General features: G+C 41.0%; 1 protein-coding gene across 15 annotated transcripts; it reads left to right on the forward strand.

Moving 5' to 3' along the window:
* The first annotated feature begins 962 nt into the window (after window positions 1-962).
* On the forward strand, window positions 963-23,470 carry MFF (mitochondrial fission factor). Of its 15 annotated transcripts, none has more exons than XM_042041758.1 (10): window positions 963-1,105; window positions 5,427-5,644; window positions 6,496-6,683; window positions 7,652-7,740; window positions 11,179-11,253; window positions 14,393-14,551; window positions 16,864-16,881; window positions 20,122-20,184; window positions 22,336-22,420; window positions 22,781-23,470. In XM_042041758.1, the coding sequence occupies exons 2-10, from the start codon at window positions 5,428-5,430 to the stop codon at window positions 22,910-22,912; spliced, it is 1,026 nt and encodes a 341-aa protein (XP_041897692.1). In that variant the 5' UTR covers window positions 963-1,105; window position 5,427; the 3' UTR covers window positions 22,913-23,470. The 15 variants fall into 15 exon arrangements, with proteins under 15 accessions (XP_041897692.1, XP_041897693.1, XP_041897682.1 ...); XM_042041745.1 differs by having other exon boundaries at window positions 1,002-1,105; window positions 6,511-6,683; XM_042041759.1 differs by lacking the exon at window positions 16,864-16,881 and having other exon boundaries at window positions 967-1,105; window positions 6,511-6,683.

A 23,470-nucleotide genomic window follows, 5' to 3' on the forward strand; every position in this document is an offset into this window, starting at 1 on the left:
TAGACAACTTTTATTTGGTAGGAGATCATATTTCTAACCACTAGCCTCTTTAAAACAGTACTGTTGACATTTGTGAAGAGCTGAATTAGCAAGTTGCAAGCCTTGGATCAATATATGCTTCAGTGCTTCTGGAACTGCTACACCTTCTGACCTCCAAAACACCGTAACCATAAATCCAAATACAGGGAAAGCTCTGAGGCTACTTTCTTCTCTTTAAAAAAATACCTGATATATATCTATATCTATATAGATAGATAGATATACACTAGCATCTTTCATTGTATTTTCCTGTATGGAATTGGAAGGTTGAGTTACACCACGAAGCAGCAGCTGCTCCTAGGTTCTCTGAGAGTCAGTTTCAGGAAGGGTCAGCTAGTGGTGCCCTCGGAAGCGTTTTAGCGGCGTCGGCAGCCAGTGCTCTGCTGGTCCGAGCTGGCGTGTGCGCTGGCTGTCAGCGGTGGATGGCTGTCACCCACGCTTGGTGACAAACGTTCTGTAATGGTAACGCGGCGGCGATTGGTGTGGCCCAGGCAGGGCCTCGGGAGCCGAGAGCCGGCCAGACGCGAGGCTGAGCGAGCAGCAGGGTTGTTTCAGCGCGGCTGCCCCGGAGCAGCGGCTCAGGGCACAACGGGCTGTGACTCGGCAGACGTGCCCTGCAGTGCGCCGGCTCCTGCCCGTGCCGAGGGCTCAGCACACACCCAGACACGCTCTCCACGCACGCAGCACACGCTACCCCTCCGTGTATCCGCACGGAGCGCGGCTCACCGGCCGCAGCACGACCCCGGACAAAGCACAGCCACCCCGCTCCGCTCAGCGCCCGCCGCAGGTCACCTTGCCGGGGAGCCCAGCGCGCCTGCGCGGCGCAGACCTGCCCTCACTAAACATGGCTGCCCCCGGCTCCCTCGCACGTGAGGCACCGGCGAGAGCCGCTTCCGCCCGCCTCCAGTCACGTGAGCGCGGCCCTTACGGAAGCCCGATGGCGGCGCGCAGGTCGCGTTTGGCGGCTGAGCAGCGGAGCGCGGTGCGGGCGCGGTGCCGCGGTGCCTGACGCGCTCCCGGCCGGGCCGGGCTGGCAGCGCTCCCCGGTCTTTTCCTGCCTTTCGGGGTGAGTACGGACCGCCGGGGCCTCGCGGCAGCGGCCCCAGTTCCGCCTGGGGGGCTCGGCCTGTCCGCGGGGCCGCAGCCGGCCCTTCCCCGCTCTCGCAGCCGGAGCCCCTTCAGCCCGTGTGCCCCCCGCTGCCCGCAGCCGTGTGTCCGCTCAGCCCCGGCCCCCTCAGGGCCTGTCCCGCTCCGTCTCCCCGCTGCCAGCACTGCCCCTCGCCCCGATCTGGGGCCCCTCGGGCTTCGCCCCGCGGCCGGGGGCGCTGCCGGGTGTGGCGGGAGCGTTTCAGCAGCGGGACAAGCGCCTGTCCCGGGGGCTCGACCCGCCCGGGGACACTCAGGGGACGAAGCGCCGAGCCCGCGGGGTCCCCCATTCCCTCGGACATTACCGGCTGACCCGCCGTGATGACCCCTCTATAAAGGGAAGGAAGCGCCTACACCCCCCTCTATTGCCGAATGCTCTTAAATGCCGCCACAGCACAGTGAATATTTGGGTGTTTCAGAAAAATGGTTGTCAGAGTGACGTTTTTCTGCTAACGTTCTCCAGGAATTATTTTCTTACTTAAAAAAGCCTGTTTTGTGTTAAAACCTTCTGCTGGAGTAAAGCAAACTTGAAAGAATGCAGCCTTTAGTGTTTTGTGATTGTATAGCCTTGCTCGTCTGTAATAGGTACATTTTGTTGATGTCATCCCAGTGCTAGAGAAAGGGACCAGTGTATTGTGTTAAGTTCAGCACCTGTAACTGCAGAACAGCTTTCGACGTTTAGCCTACACCTGGTGCTCCTTTCCTTCAGATTGTTCTGTTTGTGCTTTGTTAGTTTACAGCCTCTCTGATCTATATTCTGACAGTTGTAGGGCTTCAGAATAGAGTCCTTTGGGTCCTTAATTCGTATCCTTAACTTTGCTCTGGGTCTTCCTCTTCCCCTTTTTATTTGTCCAAGGATATCTGCACTCTTGCCAAGGGAACACTTTGTACCTTACGTGCACATGAACAGAGGACCTTGAAGTAGCCACATCAGGAACAAACAGTAATGAAGGTGGAGAAACTACAGTTTGGTGTGGGTTGTAAAACCTCTTCTGATCTCAGTGTTGGCAGAGCTGTACTGTTACCAGAGCTCATCTGCTCACACTGTGCAGAGCATTCCCCGTTGCAGCACAGATATGGCCAATGTCTGATATGGCCAGTGTCTGATTATCCCTCACATTTGTATGCATTGCTTTGTCCTCAACTCTTCCATTGATGTTCTTGTTTAGGAGAGGGAGAAGGAGATACTCCTGTGTCTTTCTGAATGTACAACTCACTTTCTATAACCTCTTTTTCTCTCTTGCCTTCTCCTCTGGATTTCTTCCTTCCTTTATCTCTTTCAGTTAATGCTGCTGATGCTCATTTGCACTTCCGCTGTTCTCTGTCTATTTATCCTGTATTTGTGTTTGGATTTTTATTGTCTTATCATTCTCAATTATCATGCCTCTTTATGAGATACTTAGTCCTGTAAATACCAATTTTAAAATCCTCAATCTCCCTGATTTATTATTAATACTTTCTGTAAAATGCTTTGTGTAACAAGGACATTGTAGAAAACATAACTTTGTTTTGTTCAGAAGCTTCATTAAAATGTTTGTTGCTGAGATCTCACTGGTTCTTGTTTTGCTGTTCTCTTGTGAAAAGGAGTAAAAATTGAAATCACTTTGACAGCAAATCCAGTTCTCAGTGACACGAAGTAGACAAGAGTAGGAAGATATCAAGGTGTTGTATCTGTAGGTCCTTGGCAAATACTGCTAAACACACACAGTGTCATTTAGTTTATAAATACTTTATAAAGTGACTCTTCTGCTGCTGTCTGATTTTGTGTAGGTTTTACCTTGCAGCTGGAAAGCAGTTGTTGTGCAGACTTGTGTCCAAAAGCCACGCCAAGCTGTAGGGAAGCTGTGGTGCAAACACTGCTGCAGGGCAGGGATGCTTGCTCCCTAAAACCGTCCAGGTATTTCAAAATGAGAAAGTGAGCAAGCAGGGAAACACCTTTTGTGAAGTCGTGTGAGCAATAAATGTGCTTAAAGCTGTTGCCAGTCAGTACTCTGGGTACTGTAAGTTCTTAAAATTTGGTCTCTCTCTTGACATTATGATTTTTATTAGATCTGGAAATGCTTTACTGATCACAGACAATGTTTAAAATGAAAAGCACCTTTTAGAATGTGGCAATCTCAGAAGGCTGCATATTTTGTTCATGTCACTGGCTGATCTAGCACACATCTTGAAAGAGGGACAAATCTAGTTTGTAAAAGCAAAGGGCATGGATGAAAAAACTCCATGTGAAAAGGTTAAAAATTTTGAAGTGACATGCTTAAGCACCTCTTGCACTGCTATAAAGTGTTTATTCTAGTGAAATGGTTTGTTTCACTTTCTTTCACTTGATACAAACAGTGAGAATTAATACAGGTGGAGTAAATCTGCAGCACTTCAAGTATCTCCTTTAAAACTAATTTTTTTTAAGTTTATATAGACCTTTTTTTAAGGTTGCACAGTGGCCTTTTTGCCTGCTCCCTGATCACCCCTTCTCCTACTGTGCTACAGTGACACTTTGAGATTAATGAGATACTTTATTTGATCTGTGGTGATAGTAAGTCTTGCAAATAACCCTGAGGCTCCCAGGATGGACCGCCAGGTGCATCACATCTTGGATATACTCTGTGTGTATTTGTGTGTTACACGATCCAGATCCTTCTCTGTGCTTCTCTCCATTGTCTGAAGGTTATTATTCAAGGTTTTATTGATAAATGTGGAAGTATTGCTTGTGTGAGATGGTGGGAGGGAGGGCTTGTGGGCTGTCTCACCTGCCTTGTGGCTGCTCTGCACTGAGGCCTTTTGCTCTCAGAGTTCTGCACGTTCAGCTCAGCAAAGTGCACACACAGCAGCAGACGTGGCCTTGCTGCCAAAAATAGTAAAGGAATGTAGCTGCAATTTTAGTGGCAAACCCTGCCTTTTTGCCAGGATGGGTTATTTCATTTAAGGACCTACTTAAGCAACACCACTAAAAGATTTCATGCTTCACATAGGCAGGTTTGCCAGGAAAGCTGTATTTGCATATTGTGTATGTACATATATGTCTGGAATCTTTGTCTTCTTATCCTCACCCTAAAAATAACCATCACCTCAGTGTGAGCTGTTGACAAGGCCCCAGCCATTGCCTGGATGAAAAGTTTCCCACAACCAGTTCTTGCAGCTCACTGTTTCCTCTGGGAGCCCCTTTCCAGCCCTACTCTAGATGCAGCTTCTGGGTCTCTTTAACTGAGCCCGTAACCATTATCTAGATCTAAGTCATCAGCAAGGGCCACTGCATGTGATCAACTTCTCCCAGCTGAGGTTCCCTTCCAGCCACCCCCCCAGTGCAGCTCTAGGATTTCTTTTTCTCTTGGCCTTAAATCTAACTTCAAACCCCCAGTTACCTTGGTCTTTGACACAGCTCCCAGCAATTGCATTAGTCAGTTTCTCACAGCCCAGTTTCTAGGAAACTCCTCCACTGCTTCATATGAGATCCCACTCCTTTTCTAGGAAAATGTATATATAAAGTATTGGCAAACTCTTTTAAGTTTAAATAAAGTCTTGTTCTCTCTCCTCCCCATCTTGTATCAGTTCCGCAAAAGTAAGATTTTAATTTACAGAAAAATGTGAGAATTTTAAAGAATTGCTGCATTTGGGAAGGGTTATTAATATTCTCAGTTTTAAGCTGATTTGACAGGCTGTTGATAAGGAACTTTGTCCTTGTAGGGTGGGGTAAGATCTGGGTGACTGACAGCGAGCAGGGGGCTGCTGCCCAGACTGAGTCTTTTCTGTCATTCCCCTGCCTCAAGATGCAGTTTTTTGAGACTTCAGCCGTTTTCTCAACTACCAGTATACTGGATTTGTGTAAATGCAAATCAATAATTTAGATCTCTCACCAATCCTGAATAGATTTCCTATCAACCCTACCAATTCTTTGATGTGTTTGTTTATGTTTCTATTTCTGCCAGCTGGTGGAGGAATAGTACCTTATCTGCAGAATTTCTAGGTTGGTTTGTTTTGCCTTTTTTTTATTTGTTATGGCTCAATTTGAGGACCCTCAATTTGAGCGTTGCCTACAGCATCACTTTGTTCTTCTTTCATTGCCTGTACCTCTGAGCACTTTGTTACTACACTTCCTATGAATTTTATTGCATAATTTCTTCCTGTAAATAAGACTCTTCAGTTAGGATCTCCTACTTCCCTGGTAGTCAGAAGAAAGTGTTTCCTTTCCATACTTCCTGCTGGGTTCCTGTACTGCTGTGAGAGTTTTGGTTTCCCTTTGGCAGAATGAGTGGGGCCGCATTCCCCTCCCCGGCTGCCGAGATGGCAGAGATGAACCGGCTGCAGTACGAGATGGAATACACCGAGGGCATCAGCCAGCGCATGAGAGTCCCAGAGAAGCTCAAAGTGGCTCCTCAGAATGCTGACCTGGAGAAGGGCAGCCAGGAAGGATTTCCAAATGCCAGTGTAACTATGCAGGTTCCAGAGCGGATTGTAGTGGCAGGTATGTCTGCATTGCAGTGCAGGTGAAACCTTAAATTAGTTCCCCAGATTTCTGGATGGAAAAAATATATATTGATATGTCATTTTTAAAAGAACAACCTGTAAAATGCTTTCTGGTGTTCAAACAGTTAAAGCTCTTTAACTTGGGAAGTTTCTTAAGCTCTGAAAATGTTTTCGTGAATAGTTTTGGAGTAGCTTATAATGGAGACAGCTGATGAATTAATTATGAACAGAGGTTTAATTGCTGATGTTTCATCTTACTATGCTATTTTTGGATGAAAAAAATTAATGTTTATTGATTTACACCTAATTTTTAGCAATTAACTGTAAGCTGAAGTAACTAGAACAAGTTTTGGGGATGTGCTCTATATTTGTCATCTGTAATGTGTTTGATTTTAATCAGAATGCTAATTTTGTTAAGAATCTGTCTGTTATGAGTAGACTCTATCAACATTACTTTAGTATTTGTGGTCATGGGCTTTACAGTGACAGATCCAGAACTGCTGAAGGTCTTACAGTTTGCAAAATGTGTGACATGCATATATTTTATGCTTTGATGTTCCCAATCAAATACACCACTGATAGGACTGTGTCTTGAGTGCCCTCACTTGCAGTAACAGTTGATGTGGTTCAGGGTTACTCAGGATCATTGTTCTCAGAGAAACTGCTCAAATAAGTGTCAAATAATGTGGTCTTTATGAGCACTTTAATAGTAGTTTTTAACATACAAGACCTATTAAACAAGATTATACTTGATCATTTGGCATAGGCAGGGGAGGTAACTGCTGTGATGTTCTTTTGAACTGTAGCACTGGCCCTCAGGCCTCAGAGCAGTTTGCTTTCTATTGACAATTGATGTTCTTGCAGGTAATAGTGAAGACATTCCATTTTCCAGACCAGCAGACCTTGACATTCTTCAGTCTACTCCATTCAAACCACTGGCATTGAAAACTCCTCCCCGTGTTATTTCTCTTAGTGATCAACCGCTAGATTTTTTGGACCTAGAAAAACCTCCACAGCAGACACCTCAAACTGAAGAGGCCAGTATTTATTTTGCTTTTTCCTTAGATGAGAAGCATTCTACTAAAGAAAGTGAAATGACCAATGATTTCTCTACTGTCGTGTAGATCAACTTGGTGCTGACATATGTTGGGAAAATAGAAAAATATTGTTATTAGCACTATAGTTGTTCTGATTAGACTTTGAAGTGGCAGATGGCCTGGGATTGCCATGCTCAGCAAGCTTACTCCCTACTTACAAAAATAAAATCATAATTAGAACTACCCAAAATACTTCTAACAAAAAAATCCTTGCGCTGAAGAGAAGGCTGCAAGGTTTATTTACAGAGTATCAGAAAAAAGGTAAGATTCTTGCAATTGTATATAGTTAGACATTGTAATGTATATAGTTGAACTCTGGACTTCATAGCTAGATGATATAACACCACACAGAATTAATGAGTTTTAACAAAACCCTGAAAACCAGCTTCAAAGAATGGTATAACATTGGCATCCAAGTGAATAATGGCAATTGACAAAACATGGTTAATTATTTATGAAGCTGCGTATTTTATAGACTTATAAAATACAATAGAAATATGTTTCTCTCTGGTGATAGGAGGTAATTCCAGAATGGTTAAGGCTGGAAGGGACCACTGGAGGTCATCTTGTCCAGCTTCCCTCAAGCAGGATCATCCTAGACCATGTTACTCACAGTTGTGTCCAGAGGGTTTTGAGTATCTCCAGAGAATATTCAAAATTCTGTTGGTTCATAGTTTTGACATCAGATCAAATGGATAGGTAACAACAGGGTTGCAGTAAGTTTGGAGCCTGATTTTACATGTACCAGCATCAGATCCTGTCATCAGTTGTTTTCTTCCTAACCACTGTGAAACCCATGGAAATGTGCCTTTGTATCTGAGGGCAGATCTGACTGACAAAGCTCCAGTGCACAGTGTTATGTGCTGGAACTCTCTGGCTTTTATGTCTCTTTTCCTCCTTTGCTGCAGGTGCGCTCGGTGGGAAGGCTGAAGAGAGAGCGTTCCATGAGCGAAAACGCCACACGGCAGAATGGGCAGCTGGCCCGCAATGATTCCATGTGAGTGCAGCCCCACCTGCACGGGCACTGCTGCAGCTTTGGGACACACTGCCTTTTTTTCTTACCTTCTCCTTGCTTTTCCCAACTAATGTTTTGTATGTTGTGGCAAGTACATAATTTTAACTATTATAATGCCAGCATTTTTCTTCATTTCGATGGGTTTTGTTTAATGAGGTGGCTTCTTGCAGTGAATGGGTGGAGGTGTTTGTGGGCTCGCAGTTGGTTTCACCAGTTACCATGAATTGTTATTTCAGGATATTTTTCAGTTTCTGAGTTGGTATAATATTTTTTTCCCCTGAATTTTCAGGAAATTGAGGTTTTTGTGCTTCAAAATGTTCCCAGTTCTCTCACTGTTGATATTACAATGATTTTCATTCATAGAAGAAGAAATATTTTTATTTCCTCATAAATATTAGAATAAGTAATTTTTCTTTGGTGTCACTGTGCTTCATATATTGGAATCTGTGAGTATATATATACTAATCTTCTCTGACCAAAATGGCAAGGAACATTTAGAATTGGAAACTTCATCTATTGTTACCATCCAAGGTAGCAGTTCTTAAGGCACTTTCTGAAGACATACGTCTGTAAATTTTTATTAGATATGATAGTCTTGGATTAATCATGGTTTATTCTGAGTGGCAGCATCTTTCCACCTGGAAATAACTGGTTTTGCAATGTAACACTTGGAAATCTTTTATATATGAATTTTAATATGGCTGCCATAAGGAATACTTGCCTAAGAAAAAGCTTCAGATTTAAAATTTAGAAGATGGGATTCATCTGTCCCGATGTAGACTGAATAACACTGTCGCTAAATCACCATAAAACTTAATTTTCAGTAACTAGAGGGAAATAAGTGCATAACCTAGTTAGGGTCTACCTATTTTTAGTCTAAAGTAGAACAAGTGAATTATGTCCTAGAAATGCCTGTTTTCTTCTATTTACAGCAGGGGCACTAGGAGATACTTTGTGTGCTACAAATCTGACCACCTGTTAGTTTGGCTAAAACAGGTGAAATGTATCCTGATGCATGTTCCACACATGATACAGTTTTCCTTCTCTTCCAGATATTTATGGAAATATTGTTTCATATCTTGCCCTTCTTATTTAATCAGACTTTCAGTTCATACAAGTTTATAGATTGCACATGTCTAGGTGCTCAGGTCTGCAGAGTCACACATATTTACTGAGCTGGCAAAACTTAGATTCCCATCTTTAAGCTCCTGATCAACTCAGTCTCTGGGTGTTCTTTCAGCCTCCTCGGTGTCCAGGTGTCACTTACCCGTTATGTCCCGTTGGACTGGACACACTGGAATGTCGCTTCAGAATGGCTTTCTCTTGCCCATCTGGTAGCTTGGACATGGTACATGCTGGAGTAGATGGTCTTCATGTGATGGGAGCTTCCTGGGAAACTTTCCTCCCTTTGATGCTGCCAGCTCTGCTTTGCCAGTCTTTGATGTATTGCACTTAAAAGGAAAAACAGATGGTAAAGAAATTCTTGCAATTTCTTGAAATTGCTTTACACTTGCTTCCCGTGTTAGTTTAGTCTTCCAAAAGTCATGGGCCATGCCAGCCATCTGAGAAAATAGTAAGATCAGTTCTGCCTATAGTTGCTGTCAGATTTCTCACACTTGTCTGGACTTCTTGAATCTGAAAATCCTAAATCTGTAAAATTCACCCATGTGCATTGCTGTCACTCTATAGTTATATATAGAATTACTGGGTTTACGTGGTCTGCATGTTATTTGCTGTCACAGTTTTTAAATCTACTTTCAATCCTTCAGAGGCTTAGCAATACAATAAGCACCTGGAACCCTGTAAATTTAAAAAGTCTGTGATCAAGGAACATATAACTGGCAGCTGGCATGACTCAGTTTATCATTTACAAAAGCCAGGAAATTATGACACACCTGGAGATTAGTTTTCGTCTCTTGATGCCCACGCTAGTGCTTGATAAGGTCTGTCAAATGAATCAAAATTCCAATGCCAAGCACTTTCCATTGTATCTTTTTGATTGATCCAGGATCTCTTCTCTTGCTTGTATGAAAAATAATAGCTAGATTATATTGAGCCTTCTGATCTGTATTCTCTGCTGCCCGTGTGGAAGATATCCTTCTTCATTGCAGTATTCTGCACTTGCTGACCTGCAGATAATGTATTTTAGTAGAACTTCATTTTTCTCTTGTCCTCCCAAGCGCTTGTTTTCTTATGACAGAAGTTATGCTGAGTCTAGTGTTAGATCACCTGCTTTGAAATCACAGTGGTTCCTAGAAATGGCTTCTTTCTTTGTCATAATTGCTTCTTCTGGTACAATATGATCAAAAAAAAAGAAATCACTTCGAACATGCTATGGCACTCTGTGATGCTGAGTCTGACATTCCTCCCTCATCTGGGTTTTGTCAGTTTCCAAGTGGAGGATGTGACTTTGTACCTGGCTAATTCTCAGGAGAATGTTCTGTGGATTCAGACTGTAAAAACACCCACGTTCCGCGGTGGAACCTGTGTGGCTCCCAAAAATGCAGAAAAGCCAGGCATTCTGTACTTGGTGAAAAAATAACCTCTTGGCTCTTGTTTCCTCACAATTTAAGCCCACAGGACATAGAGTGTAAACTGCAAGAGAAAAGACAAATTTCATGTAAATCTATTCTTTGCACAACAGAAAATGTAACTGTGCACCTGTTGCCTCATTTATATCACCTTGAAATTCCTTTACCATCTGGAAATACTAATTTTTCCAGTGATACAAAAATACAAGAAACTAGCTGCTCCTGAAGTTCTTATATGTGGTGTTGTTGGCTGAAAAAATGGTTTACTTCTGCACTAACAAATGCTGTGGTGCTCTACCTTGACAAAAATCAGCTCTTCTTTCTTTGCTTGTGTGAAATCTGGTTCACATCTTCAAATAGAAAAGGAAGTCCATGTGATGGGCTGCTCAGATGCTGTGATGAGGACTCCAGTGAAGAGGCACTTGGAGCACTGCCTTTTAAAACCTTTGTTGTCAAAATATGGCTACCATTCTCAAGTTTTAATCTAGCACATTGTTGTCCTCCTTGGACAAAATATGCAGATGTACTGTGTGAAATTCCAGTGCTTGACTTACAAAGTGACAAAATTAAACATTCTGGAATAGATTGTCAGGTGCAAGTGAGAGTTGGCTGGGCTCCCTATCACAGTGTTCTTGACATGGCACAAGTAGTTGTTTCTGTTCCATTGTCTTTCTCTTCTCATCCAGTTGCATGCAGAGACAGTTCTGAGGATTTTTTGGCAGCTGGGCTTCACTAAAGTCAGTAATTCTCTAATGCTCTTAGAAATCCTGGGACTAACAAGTACCTGCTGGTACAATAACTGTCTGTGCAGCAATAATGACAGCTCTCTAAATTACAATCCCTCTATTTCTAAGGATGCTTACTTAAGAGATTACAATTATTATTCAAGGTGGCACAGATCAGATACTGTCCCAAGAAATAAAATGCCACGGTTCCAGTCACCTCTTTGGACTAAGGATTGCACGTAAGCCTGAATGTTACCTGAAATGATGAAAATCAAGAGTGTGTTTAATTCTGTAGCTCTCTGCAGTACTAATATTCTGACTAAGTAGCTGTAGTTTAGAATATAAAATTTGAAACAGCTACACTGAATGTGTGGTTTCTAATTTTGCTTCAGGGTTTCTCAAACTTGGCCAAATTGTTTCCCTCTGTAAAGAGCATAGGGAAAGACACCTGACAGCTAATGAAAGGGACAGTTAAATTTCAAAATAACTTTAGTTTGTTTGACTCATTGTTCTTTGGCTGGGTTTGAATAGCTGGAGAAACAAAGCTTTTCATTGGTCATTGCCAGCCAATGCTGAAGGCAAGGATTCCCCTTCTGTATTGGAGGTCACCAAACTACCAAAAGTGCATGGAAAAGTGAGCAGCACTTAACTTTCATTCTGCTCCAGCCTTTTCCTTAGAATAACACATCTTTCTAGAGAGTTCAGTTTCACAGTTTGAGAAATTCTGTTCTTCATGCAAGTCATGGAGGAGAAGGTGATGGTGTGCATGTCTGTCTATGTGCTTGAATTTAAAGTAACCTTAATAAGTTGAATCTGTTTACTTCTCATTGGATACTGCCGGAACTGCAAGTCAGAGAAATATCTGAAATAAAGCCTGTGTACATCATAAATGCTTTGAGAAGGTTTAGGGGAGATTACTGCTAAACTAAAACCTCTGCATACGGCAAAAGGCTACTGTGCTCTTTATAGTAATGTCTGTAATTTCATGTTGTTTGGTTTGGTTCCAAGCCCTGGAATTGACTGGTGTCTGTAATCAGGGAATAATAAAGTAAGTGGCTGGAGCTGTATTTAAGAATTCTTTTCAGAAATGAGAAACAAATTTATACGTACAAGAAGACCATTTAACTAGAAATGGAGGAGGAAATGAGGATAGCCACCATGTCTAATGATAAGTGCTCATACTACATATTAGAGAGTTGTCGTTATGGCAGAGATTTTTTTTTCTTATGTTATCTGGGCTGATTTGTGTGTTAGGTAATTGCTTTATATTTCTTCTTCATGGTCTCTGACATAGTCCAGAGGACTACCATATGTTTACAGGACAGTAATTTCAAATCCTGAAAAAGGGAAATAGAAGAAAAATTTTGCTTTTCTCTCCACCCCTCAGTCATGGCCTTTGTGCCCTTCATAGAATTATTCTCATTTTGTGATTTTTCCGTACTATATACACTTTGAATTTAACCAGCACATGTAACTTAATTCTGGAACCGTACAGTCTTAGTTAAACTGGGTTTTTTTTGCATTTGCTTTTTAATTTTTTAGAATTTTTTTTAGTATATACAGAAGTCTTTGTATGCAAATATCATTGCTATAGTATTTACAGTAATACCATTCTGGACAGCAGGAATTCCACAATGTCTTCTGTTTTGCAATATGTCTAAATATTATTTGCTACCTGGTTTTTTTTTTTAAGTTGTCTTTCGCCCTATTCTGTAAATCTCTGAAGTGGTGAACGGGAGAAATTACTTTTAATGTAAAACATAACTGTGAGTTCAAGCCTTAACTCTTCCCTCATTTGCCTCAATCCAGCAAATCCACAAGGATTAAAAATTCTGATAAATTCATTTTAGTGGCAATATTTTGAACTTGCCCCTGCTGCTTGCTATTTTTCTACTGAATATTGGCATTTCTAGTGTAATTCCAGAGTAAAATACGTGGGTGTGACAACTACCAGTGATTACACAGTAGAAGTCATCATAAATATAGAAGAAAGGTGGGTTCTACAAGTGTTGGAGAACAATAAAAGCTGTAAGGAAGCAACCAGACATTTATTGAAATGTAGCCTATGGGAGCATGAAAAGATACCTACCCTTTAGGTAATAAACAGTGACCAGTATCAGCCAAGCACCAGCTGCTGCAGTCTTTGAATGTCCCTTGAGGCCCAGGATGGCTGAACTCTGCTGTGGGTGAGGTGACATTCATGTAACATTCTTTGATTCAGTCTGTTCAATGGAACTTCCTTTCTTACTCAGCTCTGTGATCTTGCTGCCAGCCACTTGCAGAGCAGCTCTATTCAAAGTAAGAGTATCCACAGAATTCTGACCCAGCTAGAGATTAGCCAAATACCAAACCAGCTTCCAAGTACTCAGCATTAGTGTTTTTTTAAAATGCCAAGGTCAAAAAGATTGACATTCTAAATCCAAAGCTGTGTAGCAAAGCACAAGTGGCAAGGAAATATGTTGAAATATAGGTGCTAGTCTAGGAATGAAATCTAACCCAAGATTTAACGGGTACAGTGGCTCTCACTTGGTTTGCATGTGTGTTAATATTTACAATTAAGTTAACACAAATTAATTCCTATTAAAAAAGCATCTCATCTTTAATTAAAGTTTCCAGATTAAATCAAGATTAAGTCTTGATGTGTGCAGGAAATGTGAATAAAGTCACTTTGAATGTAAAGAAACATAAGCAAATCATAGGCAGTTTATCAAAACTAATTTCTTTCTGATAGAAAAGTTTTGTATAATCCAAATGGCCATGTTTGAATTCCAGTCCTGCATATTTTAAATAATATTTTTTGCATCATAGTCAACAAGTTAGATCATGTAATTTGTTGTCACTGGGATGTGAATTTTTTATTATTTTTGGAATTTGTTGCAGTTTGCCTTTAAACTTGTTCATGTGCAAATCAAAATACTATCTTGATCACAGCTTCCAAAAAATTTTATTGAAAGTGTTCTGTGTGAGATGTCCTTATTGAAAAAGGCTTGTTTTTTGAAAAGACATGATGTGTAGGATTTTCTTAAAATGCCAGTGCTTGTATAAACACTCCTCTCCTTGATGTCAGTGGGGACTTGAACACTGACTTCAACAGGTACAGATTTAGCTGTACATGCACTCTGTAAGAATTAACTTGTATAACAGATCAAAACTGTGTCCTTATTACTACTTGTGTTTGCCTCTGATGAACGTATGTAAATGTAGCTCATAATCCCCACACTGCTAGAATTTGGGAGTGTTACCTTACAGTGGTGGGAGAAGGGTAAACCAAAAGCAAGCAATAAGCATTTTGGAATGGGGTCTATCTGAAAAGCTTTTTTTTAATTTAAAATCTGACTTTAGTATTTCTCTCTTCGTTTACTGTGCTTGTATGACCAGTGTGACCCCATCACTGCAACAGGCTCGTGTCTGTCCTCCCAATATGTTACCTGAAGATGGAATTAATCTTTACTCTGCTCGTGGCATTTTGTCGTTTATCCAGTCTTCCACTCGTAGGGCTTACCAGCAGGTCTTGGATGTGCTGGATGAAAACCGCAGGTGATTGGTTGTCACTGATTCTGCCAGCTTCTGCTGCTTTGTTTTTCTTTTCTCCTTTTTAGTGGAGTTTGGTTTCTGTTTACAAAATGATGAGATGAATTTATTTGCTTTTGCTTTCCTTTGCTTTCACTATTCATAAGCAATTTAAATGTCCAAAATTCACATTTCAAAATGCTTCTGTTTCAAATATAGGATTGTTTTGGTTTCCTTCCAAATAAAAATCTAAATAGGAAGGTTAGCCTGTGGCTGCAAGGGGTTTTGCTGTTTTGAGATTATCAGTGTTTTCTGCAATTAATACTTGACCCCAAACCTGCAAATTTAAAGGCCTTGTCTTCTGTTTTTCTTTTGGTGAGCAGTGGTGCAAATCAATAAGATTGGGTTGATGATGTCATAAATCATTAAAACACATGTGCAGAAACAGGGTAGAATATTACAAGGCATTGTAGACTACTTTCAATAATGTGTCAAGACTTGAAACTGTTATGGTTTATATTGGGAATGGTTCTCTCTGGTGGCCATGCTGGTTGCTGAGAGCAAGAAAGGCAGGGGACACTGAGGAGTTAGTTGCTGCTCTGATTATTGCTGTCTCTGATTTTATGGATAAGCTGACACTTGGAGAGTAATGAGCCAGAACAAGCCTCATGGCAATCCCTGTATAGTTATTTCCATTCTCTTCAGTGGAGTTTTGCCCGCTTGGTGTATCCTTGCACTGTTTGGATTTGGGATTTGGAAGCGTTCCAGGAACGGCATGTTTAACACTATAGAAACATTCATAAGGATTAACAATGGCAATGTTCATTTACCAAAAGCAATTTTCAGTTTAGCTGTATGCCAGCACAGAAGTTCAGGTAACAATTGCACACAGTCTCTAGTGTAGGGCTAGCTCAGACCTCTGCCAGGAGGTTGAATTAGGGGAAATAATTGGTAAGAACACTGGGAGGAACTGTTCTTTTTCCTGCAGCCCTTCAGTGTGGCCTGTGCTAGCAAGTTCTCTGAAATTTGCCATCTGCCTCTGCTAATATCCCAGCAGCACACTTATTATTTGTAGTGTGAAGTTTAAATTATTTGCTTTCTAGTTGTTTGGGTAACGAAATGTGACTATCAAGCCAATCTTACTGTGAATGTCTGTGTGTTTGCAGTCACTTTCCAAACTGGCACCTCCTGTAGCTCACTGTGTTTGCTGACCTGACAATACATAAATGCCCATATTAACATTCCTGAATTGTAAAGAACTCCAGTCTTGCTGGTCATTGTATTCTTAAGCTGGGATGCAGAAAAACAAACAAAATCAGCTGCATAGAGTCCCTTGAAATACTGTGAGTTGGGTGCTTAACTAATGAATTATTTAATCCTATGAAATGCCAGGCTGTAGCTGTTAATTTTGATGCCTATCAGCAGTTGGGCATCAATACTGGTTTTTTTCCTTATCAATATTAAAATTGTATGGAATGATAAATTTGTTTTGCCAAATTAAAGCTCCCAGATAAGAAGAAACTGTACTATGAGCAGTAGTACTTATGGATCCTGTGCCAAGAGTCCTTCTTAAAATATAGTTTGGAGCTGTAGCCCTTTTTCCAGCCTGCAGTGAAGCTAACAGGTTTTATTCCTGGCTTCCCTTATGCATGTTCTTGCCTGCGTTTTCTTGGATTCTGGAAAACAGATCCATATACATACATACACTTTCAACTTACTTCAATTATCAGAACATTTCTAGGATTCTGAATACTTCAAACGCTGCATTACTCATGCTGGTTTGAGTTAATTTTTCAGGTGTTCTTGCTAACCTTCCTAGAAGGAATGGGAAACCTGTTTCTAGCCACCTATGGATAAATAGGTGCCAAAATAATGAACTTTTCAATAAGGTGAAAGTGTATTCTTTGTGGCTGGGTGTTTAGACACCCACCATTACAGCTGGCGTGGGAATGTGAAATTTGGATGATCCACTTGCATGGTTGCAAAATATTGTTCATCTTAAATTGCTCCAAAGCTGCACTCTGTTCTTTTGCTCTGTGTAATGTGCTTTCTATCTCAAAGCCTTACCTATTTTAACATTTTATGCTTAATACTTGAAGAGGTCTTCTAAAATTAACAAGATCTGACTGTATGTTACTCACTGAAAATATTTTTAACTTGTTTTATAGCTTGTCTTTTTTCCAAACATTTTCCAATCTACTAAAACTGCTAACGGTAGGTGCTGATGGTACTGCTGCAGATAATGAGTTATGCCTAGCTCAGCCAGCACTGCTCACATAAAGGGTTATTTAAATGAGCACAAATTTAATGATCACTGTTTACTCTTGCATTTCCTTCAGCTTGGACAAGGACAATAGGTCAGTTTTGGTTTCTAATTCTAACCATTTTTCTGTTTCAGTTTCTGTGGAATGACTGTAGGGCCTACCCCTAGTGTCCTTTAAAGACTGATCTTTTATGCTCTAGACAGCAGAAAAAATCTGAAAACAAATCAGCCAAACAGACAAGCCCCAAAAAAGCTCCATGCATTTAAGGAGATTTTAGTGATGTGTAAATGCAGGAAAAACAGACAATTTCATATCTGTATAGAGCTGTGTTGAAATCTATATTTTGTCTAAACTGTTCTTTGTCTCTTGGGTCTCAGTACATTTTATTTAGGAGGAAAGAGCATGGCAATTTATTATTTCCTTTCTTTAGGATAGCCCTTTCTAAAAAGCCACTGTCCTTTTAAAATGCCAAACTTCACCCACATAATCATAACCTGAGGTTTTATAAGATCATTTTTTATCTTGAGAAAGTTAATGGTATTTTTCATTGTAGAAATAAAATGGGAAGTGAGTTAGGACCATCAGAGAGGGCTACACTTGACTCTGGCCTGGGGTAATAATAGTTCAGACGGAAATGAGATGGGTGTGCAGATGTGAAGGAGGCTGGGAAAGGCAGCAGCTATTGCTGTACTTTATGGGGTAACTGCTGGCGGCACTGAGACAAGCAGGGGTAGCAGTGTGAGCCAGCCACTGCCCTGTCTGTACTTCAGAAGCTCACCCAGTTCATGTCCAGAACACATCCCTTTATCCTACTGCCCATTCTTGCAGCCTTGCTGAGACTTGCAGAGGTATTTTAAAGGACAGCCAGAGGTGAACACAGCTGCTGCCTCTGCTAAGCAAAGAGTGTGTGCTGGCCCCAGTCCCCTGCCACAGGCACAGAAATGATGGAAGCTGGACCAGGTTCTTGGATTGTCCACCCCTTGTTGTTTCCCTCCCAGACCATGTGTTTAGGGTTGCATCATCACTGTAGAACCGGAAGAAGACAGACCAGATTCAGTTGCTCCTTGCCTTACTTCCTGTTTGCCCACTGGTATTAAATTGTATTCCTGTGCATTCCCTTCAAGTTTGAGGTTGTTGCTGTATTTGCAGGGAGTACACATGACCTTGGAGTTATGGCTTCTTCTGATCAGACACTAATGTTTAGGGTGGAATTGACAGAAGTAGCCAGAAACTTCAAAGTTCTAATGTACACCTATTTTTTTAATGTACACTTATTTTTTTAAAGAAGGCCATGCATTTAATAGCTTGCCTATATTGTGCATTCTGTATTTACCAAAAAACTTGCTGCTAATTTTGGGGTAAGGATCTCAGTTACGAGGCCACTGTGATCTATGTAATCAATTTTCTGTTGATATAAAAAAACAAGCAGGTAGAAGTGTAGAAGAGGTGGGGGAATATTGTGGTATTACTTTTGGGCCCACCTGTAATGAAATAAAATGTGAACTGTAAAGAAAAGGAAGAAACAACATGCAGCTTCTTAACAGCCTGGCTGTGTTGGGAAGTGGGATTAAAGACTAGTCTTTAATTTAAATTCCAGACTCGCACAGATCCCAGAGTGCTCTGGGTTTGTGCCTTGCTGTAGCCCTCAGCTGTCTCCCAGCCTGTGACTTTCCTTGGGAAGGGTAGTTGTAAATTAGTATTGATTAATTCTACAACAGCTGTGAAACTTTGTTTCCCAAAAGATGGCACAGAGGCTGAATTTAGAGAGCACTTGAGACTATTATTCTCATTACACAGAATCCAAATGTTGTCCTGTGTCAGATGGTGTGGGAAATGCCTGCTGGATACTGGCCCTGGCATTCACATATCTGCCAGTTAGTTATAGGTGACTTAAGTTCTCAGAGAAATTCTGTGACCTTTTCCATAGCTTGTGTGCTTGATTTCTTACTCTGTCTCAAAGTATTTAGTTGTAGCATCTGTCAGACAAGACTTTGACCAGCTGAATTCTTTCTCTGATTAGGAATACCTTTTTTTTTTGATAACTTTTTTTGATACATCTTGTATGTTTAGGTAAGAACATTCTTTATGTAGTGGAAATGGGGCTTGCTGTTTTGTCAAGCACGTCATGCTGGCTTAAGTGCTAGAGAGGAGAGCATTGTACTTATGGTGCTAACTAGAGTAGGACCTAGTCCCAATAAATAGTGCCTCAGGTAGCAGAGTTTGCCAAGGCTCCTAGATCCTGATCTTTTGAAGTGAGGCTGGTGGTTGTGATATTTTTGCATGGTTCTGGCTGGCTTTCAGGCCAGGCCACAGCATTCTCCCGGCCACCTTGGTACCAAAGCTCTGCCTCCCACACAGACCTGCTGGAAAGATCTTCATACCCAGATTCTCTTTGTCTGCATTTTTATAGCCTGCAGTATACATAGGTTAAATGCATGGTACAAGTATCTCCAGTTGGCATTGGGAAAATGAAAGAGATTGAAAAAAGATTTCAGGCTCCTGCAGAGTTTGTTGCACATCTGTGATGTGGAACATTAATGCCTCGTTACCAGAGGCAGTGGAAACTCGAGGTGCCAGCTTGTCAGAGGGTACTGCTGGTCCTCTCATCTGCTGTGAACTGTAGTACAGTAACTTCTCTTTGCAAACTTCATGTATATTAGAAAGTTGCAGCAGTTTAAAAAGCTCTACCTTTTCTTCCTCTCTGCCCAGAAAGAAAAAGAGCAGCATTTGTAAGGATGTTCAGACATCTGCCTGAAGCCTGTAGTCACTTCTCCCTGGAGAGATCTACTTCTCTTCAGACTATTTGTGGCCCTTAGGATACCAGCCCAAGTTTTCTGAATTACATCTAGCATAGATGAATACAGGAAAGACAAATCTCCCCTTTCCCTACAGGGAGGAGAGGATGATTAAAAGTGTTTTTATAAGTACGTGTAGTACATTTATTGATTTCCTGTTATTGTTGGGTAAGGTTTTAGATTTGGGGGGTAAAATTTTTATTTTTTAACCTGAAGTTTCCCATGATTAGCTTATAAGGCTGATAATAGTCACCTAAATTTCTATTCCAGTAGTTTGTCTTCTGTAAATGAAGCTGCTTCATGAAAAATTTGCTTACATATCTTAGCTGCAAAAACATTCAGTGTTGATTAAATTTGAATGAGAGAAATATGAAAGTGCAATTTACCAGAAAATAAATTATAGAAGGTATATTGAAACATTATAGAGTATATCTGGAAGTATTTTGATGTTCCTTTGTTCTGTGTGTTTTACCTCTTATCTCTGTTTGTCATTTCCTGGTTCTGTCTTGTGCTTTCAATCTACAAAATCCTGCTGTAGGCCAATGTTACGTGGTGGGTCAGCTGCTACCACTTCCTCTAACCCTCATCATGACAACACCAGGTAAAGAGCATTTTTTTGTTAAGTCATGATCCACTAATTCTAAAATTCAGATTTCTGTTCCCCTCTTTCCAGTGATGTTATTTTAAAACACAGTGCTCATTTTTATGCTGCGTCTCAACTCTTGAGATATTTCAGGCCTTTATTCCTTCCCCATCCAAGTCACCTGCCCAGATCTCAGTTGTCTGAGATACACTGTGCTGCAGATCTCTGACTCAGGTTAATGCATGACAGGAGGCACTTACATTATATGAGCTGTATAGTTCCAGTATTTGCTATTAATAGGGAGCTTGCTAGAAAATTTGGCCTTACCTCACCTAATTTGGAGGTACTCTCAGTAACATGCCTGTGATTGTTTGTTGGGTGTAGCTGGATGCCTTTTCCCTGCCATTCATTGTCTTGGCAGATTGACATCGTGTCAGTGGAACTGGGTAAAAGATGGACACATAATCCCATCATCAGGATAATGGAAAAAAAATAGTCCCTTCACATCCATTTTTCCCATTTGCCATTTAGACTTCAGTGCTTTCATTAAAATGGAGGTTTAGATTTGTGCTTAAGTAGAAATTGGATTCAAGCAGGTGATTCTTCTCTAACTCAGGAATTCAGTTTTTTAAATGGCCCAAGAGATATCTCAAGGGGTTTCTTGCTGGTAACCCTCTTGATTTAACCCTTGGAATGGCTTGGAAATTGTAGAGCAGCAGTGATACACTGTGATGTGAGCTGGGAGGGAGGCATGTGCATCTCACTGAAATGCTGACCCTTCCTGCCTCTCACAGGGGAGGGTGAGGGACAACTGTGCTGTAGAGCCGTAGGTGCATCTACTACTAATAAAAAAATAACTACAAAAAGACCCTTATCAGAAATTTCTTTGGCTTTCAGAGGACCTGTAGAGTAAGGAAAACTTGATTTATATTTTTGCAGATCTGAAGGATTTCACTGTTATTGAAGTCCAGACTAGTGCAACTCTCATGTAGCAATAGCAGTTATTATTGAGAAACAAAGTATTGATGAGCAGTGATACATGGAAACGTGACAATTTGTCTGTTGGGGGAAGAGAGGCTGCTTGAGCTGAGGGCATTTAAGAGCAGTTTCTTGAACGTGATGGAAGAATCTGCAGTGCAAAATTAGTTTCTGCACTTAAGTGCATTCTGCAAGCTCCAGGAATTCTGCTCATATTCTCGTTAGTTCAAGTTGACCATTAACTGTCATTAAATGCTAAACATTCTTTTAGGTGTATTCATTGTCAATTTGGTAGCCTTGGCATCATTTTGTTCCATTTCCTAAGCTGTTTGCAGCAGTTGTTCACGGGTCCTAATGAGAAAGGAAGTCAACGGGAGCTAATATTGGAAACAAAGGTTTTAAGATAGAAAGTGAGAAGCTCAGGGGTAGGTGGGGGATCAGGAACTGTTTTTACCTGTTAGTTGTTGGAAATTAATCTGGTTAAGAGATAGCACTTGGATGATCAAAATACATACCTATGTAGACTTTCTGCCACTTTTTAACTGATAATAAATGTACTGTATTTATTTAACTTGTCCTGGAGTTGGAATAATGCTCTTTCTGAATTGCTGCATTAAGAAAACTCAGAGTGCCCTAGGAACAAACTTTCTAATGCACACAGTTCAGCAAGCAGTGAGTAACTCTACACTGGGTTCTGTTTGCCAGATTCTCTGCCTAAAATACAGAAATTAATGTGACTGAGGTTCTTAATCTCAGTAAGTGTCCCCTTGGGACATTTAAGTAGGTACTTAAAGAAGACACTTCGCAAGTCTCTGGTTATTTCTACTCTTGCCAGGTCTCTTGCAACTTTGGCACTGTAGGTCAGGCAATGTTCAGGTTTCATGAATCAGTTAAATAACTGGAAACAGTCTTTTGAGGAACTGTGTGTCAGCAGGAAGTTTGTCTGTGTAGAGAATCTTCAAAAATATTTAAGTGTGGAGAGCAACCAACCCGAATTTAGTCAAGCACTTACCCACTTCATATGTGCTTTACACAGTTAGGATCCTATTGAAATGCAGCTCTGTAACAGCTGCAAAAAAAAATTTAGTTCTTCTTTCCATCACCACCAAAATATTCACCTGCTAGAATGTTGATAAAATATGGCATGATCTGCATGGCTGAGACAGCTGAACCTTCTCCTTTCTCTGATAGATATGGTCTCTCCAACTTCGATACGACGCTCGAGGGAACACCAGATGACATGACAGTTGTAGATGCTGCCTCCTTACGAAGACAGGTATGTAAAGCACGGTAGTTGACAGTATTAGGACAAAGCTGTAGTGGTAAAATGGAGAAAGAGGTTTTCTCTATGACTACAAAGGTATCCACAACAGGCAGGGCAAGGGCTCCTCTCTGTGCCCCTGCTGGACTGCCCTCACATATCATGTATTGTTCTGGAAATCTGGAGAATCTGACTCCGTTTCTGTTCCTAAATATTAGGGACTGTAAGATTTAGTCACTACTGACTGAAGACAGAGAGTCAAATTATCAACTGTTTAACATCCGTTTGAGATACTAATTTTACGTGGTTATTTGGAAGCTTCTAGAAGGTGTGGCAACTTTCAATGAAATATTAAAAGCCTGTATTTGTTTTTAGATAATCAAACTTAATCGCCGTCTCCAGCTCCTGGAAGAAGAGAACAAAGAGCGTGCTAAGAGGGAAATGATCATGTATTCCATTACTGTAGCTTTCTGGCTACTCAATAGCTGGCTTTGGTTTCGGCGCTAGACACAGCTCTCGGAAAGATTTACTAGTTGAAAACACAAACAATTTGCAAAATTCCTTGTTTCTGTTTCGGAATTGTATGCTGTTTTATAATGAATACACTGGAAACTTCTACCACAGATAAAGGCTCTAGAATTGCAGTATTAAAGGGACACCTTGTTCAGTTATATAATGTATTTAATAGATTTGCATTGCAAATGCTGCAGTATCCTCCTTTGCATGCTTCTGTGTAAACATGGACCTGCCCATGGGGAGTCTGCTTCATGCAGTGTGACAGCAGTCTCCAGGACTAGCCACTGGAGGTTTTGTTGTGGAACGAAGAGAACAAATGAAATGGGTTTGGAAAAAAAAAAAAACAAAAACAAAGGAATAAAAAGTCATTTTTATTGTTCTGTTGTTAGATGCAATTAAACAATTGCACTAGTTTTCCTTTAGTCCTTTAGTAGTTTCCTTTAGTAGTTTGAGATGGGCCATAATCAAGAAGTGTGTCCTGTTTCATGAGTATGTTCCTTGTTTAAGTACATGTTCAGGTTGAATAATAAAAGGAATTCTTTGCTAACA

Source organism: Corvus kubaryi, unplaced genomic scaffold (assembly GCF_017639235.1).
Source record: "Corvus kubaryi isolate FWS band 111438036 unplaced genomic scaffold, C.kubaryi_AGA036_p1.0 37397, whole genome shotgun sequence".
NCBI classification, from domain to species: Eukaryota; Metazoa; Chordata; class Aves; order Passeriformes; family Corvidae; genus Corvus; species Corvus kubaryi.

Coding starts and splice junctions, on each gene's coding strand:
- MFF (XM_042041758.1), top strand. CDS start 5,428: ATGAGTGGGGCCGCATTCCCCTCCCCGGCTGCCGAGATGGCAGAGATG. Junction 6,684..7,651: donor AGACACCTCAAACTGAAGAG/GCCAGTATTTAT, acceptor CCTTTGCTGCAG/GTGCGCTCGGTGGGAAGGCT. Junction 22,421..22,780: donor CTGCCTCCTTACGAAGACAG/GTATGTAAAGCA, acceptor ATTTGTTTTTAG/ATAATCAAACTTAATCGCCG.